We start from the raw sequence: 9,561 nt of genomic DNA on the forward strand, positions 1-9,561 counted from the left end.
ATAATTCCAGCTACTTAGGAGGCTGAGGTGGGCGGATCACTTGAACCCAGGAGTTCAAGGTTGCAATGAGCTATGATTGTGCTGCTGCATTCTAGCCTGGGTGACAGAGTGAGACCCTGTCTCAAAAACAAAAAACAAAAAACAAAAAACCAGAAAGAAAGAAAAAGAGCCCAGTGGCTCCTGGGCAGGAGGGTCCTACAGTAGCTGTCTCCATATTTTCTGCCGCCTGTCTCCATATTTTCCTGATGTGACCTTGGCTCTGCCCTTGGTTTTTCTGAGTCATTGGGTCACTATCTTCCCCCCACCGCTTAGATTTGTTGCATAACCTTTTGCTAAGTCTATGAGTTAGTCAATAACCTTTCAATGTATCCCTTTTCTGCTTAAATCAGCCAGAATTGGTACCTTTGATTGCAGTCTCTGACCAGCACCAGGCAAGGACATTGAAGTTACAAGAGAGCTTGAGGGATGAATACTGGTAATGGGAGAGACACTGGCCTAGGGATCAGAGGTCCCAGCTCCATACCTGCATTGCCTGGTAACTGCTGCAATGCAAGTGGTTTCTGGGCAACAAGGCATCCAGCAAGCTGGACAAAGCCCTTAGTCAGATATCAATCCCAGAAGGGTCCATGAAGACCATTACTTAAGTTTTGTCATTTAACTGCGTTTTTGGGATGAAAATAAAGTCACAGTGGTATCTATCATCTGAAAAAATGAGGAAGAGTTCACCTATGAATCTTACCAATCAAACAATACAACTATTCTTTTTTTTTTTTTTTTTTTTTTTTTTGACACAGAGTCTAGCTCTGTCACCGAGGCTGGAGTGCAGTGGTGTGATCTTGGCTCACCACAGCCTCCGCCTCCTGGGTTGAAGTGATTCTCATGCCTCAGCCTCCCGAGTAGCTGGGACTATAGGCATGCACCACTGCGCCTGGCTTTTTAGTAGAGACGGGGTTTCACCATGTTGGCCAGGCTGGTCTTGAATTCCTGACCTTAGGTGATCCACCTGCCTCGGCCTCCCAGACCGCGCCTGGCCACAGTATAACTATTCTTAGCATGGGATGCCTGCATTACAGTCTTTCTCTGCAGCAACACCTTTTCCTATTTTTATTGTAGTCCATGACACTTTGTCTCTTGTTTCCTGTGATAGTTTAACTTGCTGCAAGGATGTCAGACCATTTAATTACCACAGTATATGATCCCTGCTAGTGGATGCACCACCCTGTGATTCAGCCTGTTTCTCATTTCAGTGTTGAGTTTGCTTCCAACTTTTCACCATGATAAATAGCACCTGCAATGCACATATTCTGCAGAAAGCTTCTATTTCCCTTGTGTTATTGCCTTGAAATCAATCAGTACCAAGGGATGAGGAAAGCGTGTGAGATGGTATGACCTCCTTCACCCCCCAGTTGCTTCTCCAAGAGGCGATGCTGGTTTGCTTTGCCATCACTGGCACTAAATGGATGGTCTCATCCTGACCTCCAAAGCACTGGAATGTCTTCACACGTCAGTTGAGGGAGCTGAAATCCTGGGAGGAAAGTGCTTTTTCCAAGGCCACACAACCAGCCATGGTCCTAGGACCAGATCCCAGGACTCTGACCACAGTCTGGAGCACTAACAGATGCTTGGTGCCACTTGAATTTTTGCTGAATTCCAGAAGGTGCTGGGTGTCTCCAACTTACCTTCTTGCTAGGGTGACCAACTGTCCATGCTTGCCCAGGACCGAGAGGGCTCCTGGGGGTGCAGGACTGTCAGTGTTAAGATGAGCTGGTCACCCCCCTTCTTGCACATACTGCCCTTTCCATAGATTGTGGTAGAGTCACCTCATCCAAACCTGACAGTATATTTGTGCTGATAGATTGGAGAGAGAAGGGAAGCAATGGGGAAGACTGTGGTCTGAAGGAGAAGAAGGTTGAGTGTTGACTGGAGGAAGTCTCACTGGCAGAAAGACCTACGCTGCCTTTGGCTGGTTGCACTAGAAAAATTTAGAAAAAGCTATCATGAGGTAGGCATGTTTCTGTGGGTCTGGGGTCCAGGGCTTTGCATCTGCTTATTACACAAAAGCTTATTGAGTACGGACAATGTGCCAGCCCCTGTGGATGTAGCTGTGAACAGGAAAGACATGGGCACTGCAATTCCAGAGCTTGTGGCCCAATGGGGAATACAGACAGCAAATACAACAATGGCTCAAAGCATCACAAGTGCTCCGCCAACGGAAGCCTGTCAGCTCCTTCCTCCTTTCCCAGCCGCATGCCCGGTGTTTGCCTTGGGACATTGCTGCTCCTGCTGTCCGGGAGCCTGGGGACTCTCCCTCCTTTAGATGCTGCCCTTGGGCCTGTGGCCTGATGCCGGGCCGTGCCCTTCCTGCTGAGTGTGTGTGGTCAGCACCTTCCAGGCTCAGGTGAGCTGTTGAGGGGCACAGTGGCTCTCCTGCTCAAGCAGGGACAGTGGGACCCACATCACATGAAGGTAGGGCACTAGAGGGTTGTCTAGCAGAGCAGCTAAATGATATGGACTGCCTGGCTTTGACTCCCAGCAAGGGTTCTTACCAACTGTGGGACTCTTGAGCAGATTACTTGCCCTCTCTGTGCATCATCTGTAAAGTGGGGCTGATAACAGCATCCCCCTCCCGGTGTCACTGTGCAGATTGACTGGGTTTGTGTCTATAAAGCCCTGGGGATAATAAGGGCCACTTGCTCATATTACAGATACAATGCAGCTTGACCAATCTATCCACCTGGCTGTGGTGGTTCTTTCTGTTTCTTCCTCAAACAACTTGGCCCAGTCCTCTTGGTAACTCTTGGGGTCTGGGAAGAAAAAGCTACTAATTTTTTTTTTTTTTTTTTTGAGACAGAGTCTTGCTCTGTCACCCAGGCTGGAGTGCAGTGCACGATCATGACTCACTGTAGCCTTGACCTTCCAGGCTCAAGTGCTCCTCTCACCTCAGCCTCCTGAGTAGTTGGAACTACAGGTGCGCACCACCATGCCTGGCTAATTCTTCAATATTTTTTTGTAGAGATGGGGTCTCACTATGTTGCCCAGGCTTGTCTCAGACTCCTGGGCTCAAGTCATCCTCCCATTTCTGCCTCCCAAAGTGTTGGAATTACAGGTGTGAGCCACTGCACCCAGCCACTAAGGTATTTTGAATATCCATTTTGCTTAATCTGAGTTTTGGGACTCTATATTGTTATACGATTCAGTAAGTGTTGGTTCCAGGAAGCCAACAGTTTTGAGGCCTGAGGGATATCACTGTGGTTTCCAGCCATCTCATCTGGTTGAACTCCTGAGTAGGTGGGCAGGGGGACGGGGTGGGAATGGGGCGAGACCCCACTCAGGTGTCTGTGTGAAGTGTTCTTGTTCCCACAGGCAGCACAGAGAGGAGCAAGTGTGACAAAAATGAGGGAACTCACTTCCTCTTGGAGGGAGGCTTGTGTGGAGAGCAGAGGTCTGTGTGTGCTGAAGGAGATGGGTGGGTGGGGGAACGAAGGACCCGAAGGACGAGGCCAGCTTCATGGATGTGTGGCCTGTGCAGTCACACAGGGTCCTGAGCTCAGCAGGGCTTGGTGCTTGGTTTCATGTTTGGTGGTCTTGACATTCTTAATCATTTTTGAATGAAGAGCTCCACGCTTTCATTTTGTGCTGGGCCCTACGACTGCTGGAGCTGGTCCTGCAGGAGGGTGAGAATGCCCATTGCCACGGTGATGAAGCTGAGAGGCTGAAAGCCTCAAGCTCTAGCTATAGTGGGAGAAAACTCACCATGGAAAGTTAATGACTCATCACCCGTTCAGCGACGACAGTGATGAAGCACCAGTGCCCAAGTCCTAAATCAGACCCTGTGTCAGGCAGTGAGGTCATCGTTTCCAGGGCAATGAACAGCTGCAGCCCAGACAGCAGGCAGCAAGCATTTCTGGAAGGGGCCCTGCCCGGCCCCAGGGATTGGTTTCCTGGCTGGTCATGGCTAGCTAAAAGCGGCCTCTGTGCATTTTGCCTCTTGTTCTGTGGCAGGGGTGTCCAATCTTTTGGCTTCCCTGGGTCACATTGGAAGAAGAATTGTCTTGGGCCACACATGTAAAATATACTAACACTAATGATAGCTGGTGAGCTTTAAAAAATTCGCAAGAAAGTCTCATAATGTTTTAAGAAAGTTTACGAATTCACGTTGGGCTTCATCGAAAGCCATCCTGGGCCGCATGTGGCCCACAGGCCGCAGGTTGTACAAGCTTGTGTACGGAGTCCAAAGGGAGTAAATCCTATCTGGCCACAAGGTGAGGCTCAGAATTTGGTCTAGAGAAGGCTAGTGGGACATGGGCTTGGGCAGGACTGGGGAGGGGTAGGGGTGTAGCTCTTAGCCTGGGATAAACAGGACTTGGGATAGAATCCCAACTCTGGAAGAGGGTCTTCACCTCTCTCGGCTTCAGTTTCCTCACTGGTACACCAAGGGAACACTGTAGTGCCTAACTTCCCGGTTCATTATGAAAAAAGAGATGATATTAATATATATGGAACTACCTTGCATGGTTCCTGGCGCAGGATGCTCAGTTACTGTTCACAGTTCTTACTGGCCAAGTTCCAGTGCCACAAAGGACAGTGCCACAAGCACAGTGAATTCATTCCTATTCTGATTTGGCTGTCAGCCTGGCAGGCTTCAGCTCGATGCCTGTGCACTCGGAGGGTCACCCAATTCCTTGGACAAATCCCGTCTCCCAGGCCCACTTGTTGCACGTAGGAGACTGAGCAGGGCATGGCCTGGGAGTCCTCACAATGGGGAGGGCCAGCTCATCCACCTCTGAGAGTGGGGAATGAGGGGGCGCTGGAGCAGGAGCTGAAGGCAGACTTTGTCCCCTCGGGCCCTGGTGGTACATTCTGGCTCCAGACCTTAGCTGCATGAGGTTTCTCCTGGAATACCCTGGTTAGAGCAGAGAGTGGTGGTGCAGCCCTGAGCATCCCAGGTTGGGGCAAGCCAAGTTCTTTTGCTGCTGGTCATGGGCAGAGCTACGACAGAGCTGAGCCCACTGACTCTATTAGCCAGGCCCCTCTCTTCTTGACAGAGTACCTGGGGACCCCTGGCCACGGTCTCACTTGTGGAAGAGGCAGGCTGCTTGTGGTAGTGGCTGTGTTCATTACTCTATAGATTGCCAGGTGGGAACAAGTAACTTGTCCCAGCTTCTTGTTTCAGCCATCAGTTTCCTCTCCTCAATCTCTTCCTTTCTAAATGGACCTCTACAATTCCAGAGCTGTCTTGCACCTCATCCCTCTATTCTGTTTTAGTCTGGGACCTTCCCTAGGGAATGCCCATATGACCCTGACTGTTCAACCAGGTGCCCCAGGGATCCTGAGGCCCCCGGGACTCTATTTCCCTGCCCCATGCTCTCCTCCTGGTGTGCAGCTTGAATTGTTTACTGAACTTTTGTGGCCTCAGCAAACAAGACTTTCCTGGTTCTGGGTACTGAGCAGTTCCTTGCTTTTTATTTTTCTCATTTGATTTTTCTCTTTCTACTAGCTTCTAAATAATTTTTCTTATATATATATGCCTTGATTACCTTAATATATGCATACTGTAAAGTTAATACCTTTATTTTGAGGTGATACTAAAAATACATTGAACTACTGGGATGATACTACAACATATCAACTAACAAATGAGAAATTAAAAATAAATTCTCATTTACCTCTATTCCTGGGAAATAAAGAAATTAAGAAAAGAAAAAATATTAAAAACCCATTTAATATCTAGCTAAACTGTACAAATCATAAAAATGCTTATAACTGATGTAAGCTATAACATAAATTGTTTATCAAATCATTTTATCAGCAATTAAATGAAGCTTCTATTGGAGTCATGATTTGACATGGGGACACATCAGATTCTTCTAACTTGCTCACTAAATTGATAGACATTGGCTGGGCACAGTGGCTCACACCTATAACCCTTTCTTTCTGGCTGCTGTCAAGGCTTTCCCTCATACTTTGTTATTCTGTAGCTTCACATTAATGAGACTAATCTTGATTTTTTTTCTCTCCCTTCTCTCTCTCTTTCCTGCATTGCAGTTTTGGGGATTCTCATTCTGAGAAGTCTCATATGTCTCAATACTTCCAGAAATTTGTTTGCAATTGTCTTGTTGAATATTCCATTTTTTTCCCTTCTCTCTATCTTATCTTTCTGGAATTCCATTTAGATATATATTAGGACTTATCATGGTATCCTACAAGTTACTTGATTGTTTCTTCTTTTTTTTTTTTTTTGAGACAGAGTCTCGCTCTGTGGCCCAGGCTGGAGTGCAGTGGTGCGATCTTGGCTCACTGCAAGCTCCACCTCCTGGGTTCACGCCATTCTCCTGCCTCAGCCTTCCGAGTAGCTGGGACTACAGGCGCCTGCCACCACGCCCGGCTAATTTTTGTATTTTTAGTAGAGACGGGGTTTCACCTTGTTAGCCAGGATGGTCGCGATCTCCTGACCTCGTGATCCGCCCTCCTCAGCCTCCCAAAGTCCTGGGATCACAGGCATGAGCCACTGCGCCCGGCCTTGTTTTTTCATTTTTTTTAGTCAATTTAGTCTCCAACTTTGATTTGTCATTTTTAATGGTTCATTGCTTTTTGCTGATAGTTTTAAGGTTACTTTTTTTTTTTTGGTCATATTATACACACTTATTTTATGTTCTTTTTCTGATAATTTCAGCATCTGAAGGATTTAAGGGACTGATTCTGGTATCTGTCGTTTCTGCTGGCTCTTACTTCTGGTGCCTTGTTTCCCCTTTGTGAGATTTTTGACTGTTAGCTGATATTTCTTGGAACTCTGTGGGAAGTCTTTGGAGGTGACATAAAATCATACTTTATGATTACTATCTTCTATGGGAAGCCCCTGTTTCATGGCTCCAGCTCTCAGATGGCGTCTGATGACACTGTTTCTTCTCCCTGCCTGTAGGAGTAGTGATGGCTTCCTATTGTTGCTAGTCCCTGTTGCCTCAACATTCTTCGTTAGTTCACTTAGCCTTACTTTGTAAATGGTCCTGTCCTTGAAAAGCTTCTTCAAAAATCTCAACTGAGCATATCATCTCTTTCCTGCTGGGACCTTGAGTGATACAGTCTATATAAATGACACTTAATAAAAACTTTCAAGTAAGTTTAGGCAGATATCATTATGAGGCTGGGGGATGTGTTTCAAAAAGATAAGTCCAGAGAAGAGTGGAATGCAGGAAAATCTCAGTCCCCATCTCCATAACCCCGCCTCGGCCCCTCTAAGGAAGCCACAACACCCTCTCCCAGGAGATCGTCATTCTACACTCCCTTTCAGGCCCATAATTACCACCACCTTCCTCCCTATCCTTCCCTGTTGTTTACCTTGGAGAGCCACAAAGTGAGGGAGGTGCACAGCTTCCACGGCTCCAGGCTCAGCCTTGATGTCCAGCAGAGGCCCTGCCACCATCCAGCTGTGCCGTGGGTTGATCTCACCCAGGAACTGGTCCCACACACATAATTCAATCTCAACGGTCACCGCTTCTCTCACCACAAAGCAGAGACCCGTGTTGGGCCAGCGGTAGGAGCCAGCTACAGGGAAGTGAACTCTGGGAAGAAGAGGGAGAGGCAGACACTTACTGCACGAACTCTCTGAGCACCTGCTGGATGCCAGACCCCATGCAGGGGCTTGCGGATATGGTACAGTGGCTTCAAGCCCAGACTTCGCAATCAGATGGACTTGCATTTTAGTCCTGGCTCTTCTGCTCTTGACTGTGGATCCCTGAGCAAGTCATTTAACCTTCCTGTTTTTGGTTTCCTCATCTGTAAGTAGGAGTAATTATAGCTCCCATCTCCTAGTTACGAGAATAAGTGACTTAATGCATGCTCACAGTTTAGTACACGCCTGGGAGCAGTGAACTGTTTCTACTATGTTGATGATGGCAATGATGGTAATGATGAAATAACAAGTGTTCGTATATGTAAGGGGCCTATTTACCAATAATTAATAATAATATATGTGCTAAGATTATCTATCTCTCTTGTCTATCTATCATCTATCTATCTATCTATCTATCTATCTATCTATCTATCTACCTACCTATCTATCTATCTATCTATCTTTGGAAATATGGTCTCACTCTGTTGCCCAGGCTGGAGCGCAGTGGCCCGATCTTGGTTCACTGCAGCCTCGAAACCCCTGGCTTAGGTGATTCTTCCACCTCAGCTCCCTGAGTAGCTAGGACTACAGGTACATGTCACCACGCCCAGCTAATTTTTTTGGTAATTTTTGTAGACACAAGGTTTTGCCATGTTGTCCAGGCTGGCCTTGAACTCCTGGACTCAAGTGATCCTCCTGCCTCGGTCTCTTAAAGTGCTGGGATTGTAGGCATGAGCCACTATGCCTGGCCGTATGTGCTAATATTAATGCTAAACCCTTAGAATTGGAAACAACACTTTTATAGAGATCAGAAGTGATTTTCCCAAGGCTCCTCAGGTGGGTTAATAGTGGGTCCCGGGATGCCCCAGCTTCTGTAGGTGTGAGCTGGGAGTGACGCTGTCTCCTGGTTGAGATGATGTCTGTGGTAGTGTTTGGTGAGTGGTAACATGTTATATAAGAGATCATGAGTATGACTATAGAGAATTACTACTAGTGTGACTGTAAGCCCTGGGAGGGCAGGGCTGCCATATTCATCTTAGGGTCCCCAGCTACTAGTACAGTCCTTAGCTCATTAGTGGCTGTTAATAAAACAGGAGCATACAGATTAAGTGAGATTTAAGAAACATAACAAAGAAAATAAAATGAGTGGACCTTGTTTGGATCCTGATAAGAACACACCAACTGGCCAGGCGCGGTGGCTCACGCCTGTAATCCCAGCACTTTGGGAGGCTGAGGAGGGTGGATTGTCTGAGGTCAGGAGTTCGAGACCAGCCTGTCCAATATGGTGAAACCCCATCTCTACTAAAAATACAATTTTCATTTTTCACACGTGGTGGCGTGTGACTGTAGTCCCAGCTACTAGAGAGGCTGAGGCTGGAGAATCGCTTGAACCTGGGAGGTGGAGGTTGAGGTAAGCCAAGATTGTGCCATTGCACTCCAGCCTGAGTGACAGAGCAAGACTCTGTCCCAAAACCAAACCAAACCAAACCAAACCAAACCAAACCAAACCAAACCAAACCAAACCACAACACCAACTACAAGAACACGTTTTAGACAATTGAGCAATTTGAATATGGATTGGGGAGTAGATGAAATGAAAGACTTACTGCCAGCTTTGTGAGATGTGATATTGGCATTGTAGTTATGTTATGGAAGAAAAGGTTTTTGTTTTTTGAGATGCGTAATGAAATATTTAAGGGTAAAATCACCCGATGTCTTGGATTTAAAATACTGTAACAATAACAAAGAGGGGGAAAGTGAACAGCTGAAACGAATTTGGCAAAACAGTGGCTGAAGCTGGGTGATGGGTACATGGAAGCTCCTTGTACTATTTTTGTATATGTTTGAAAATTTTAAGTTTCATAAGAAAACATCTTTTTCCATATGAAAAGCAGACACCCAGTGTCTCAACCCTGTCTCTGCCTGTTGTCTTGGCAAGAGGAGGGGACCCA

The 9,561-nt window shown here is 46.8% G+C and overlaps 1 protein-coding gene across 9 annotated transcripts in view; it reads right to left on the bottom strand.

The window, feature by feature from the left end:
• The window catches only part of NLRP1 (NLR family pyrin domain containing 1), a 117,485-nt gene that overhangs the window by 21,769 nt on the left and 86,155 nt on the right, over window positions 1-9,561 (bottom strand). For all 9 annotated transcript variants that reach the window (XM_063700555.1, XM_063700554.1, XM_055367285.2 and 6 more), the window contains one exon: window positions 7,336-7,559. In XM_063700555.1, the coding sequence (XP_063556625.1) occupies window positions 7,336-7,559 (224 nt within the window). The remainder of the gene's footprint in view (window positions 1-7,335; window positions 7,560-9,561) is intronic.

This window comes from Gorilla gorilla, chromosome 19, assembly GCF_029281585.2.
Source record: "Gorilla gorilla gorilla isolate KB3781 chromosome 19, NHGRI_mGorGor1-v2.1_pri, whole genome shotgun sequence".
In the NCBI taxonomy this organism is placed as follows: Eukaryota; Metazoa; Chordata; class Mammalia; order Primates; family Hominidae; genus Gorilla; species Gorilla gorilla.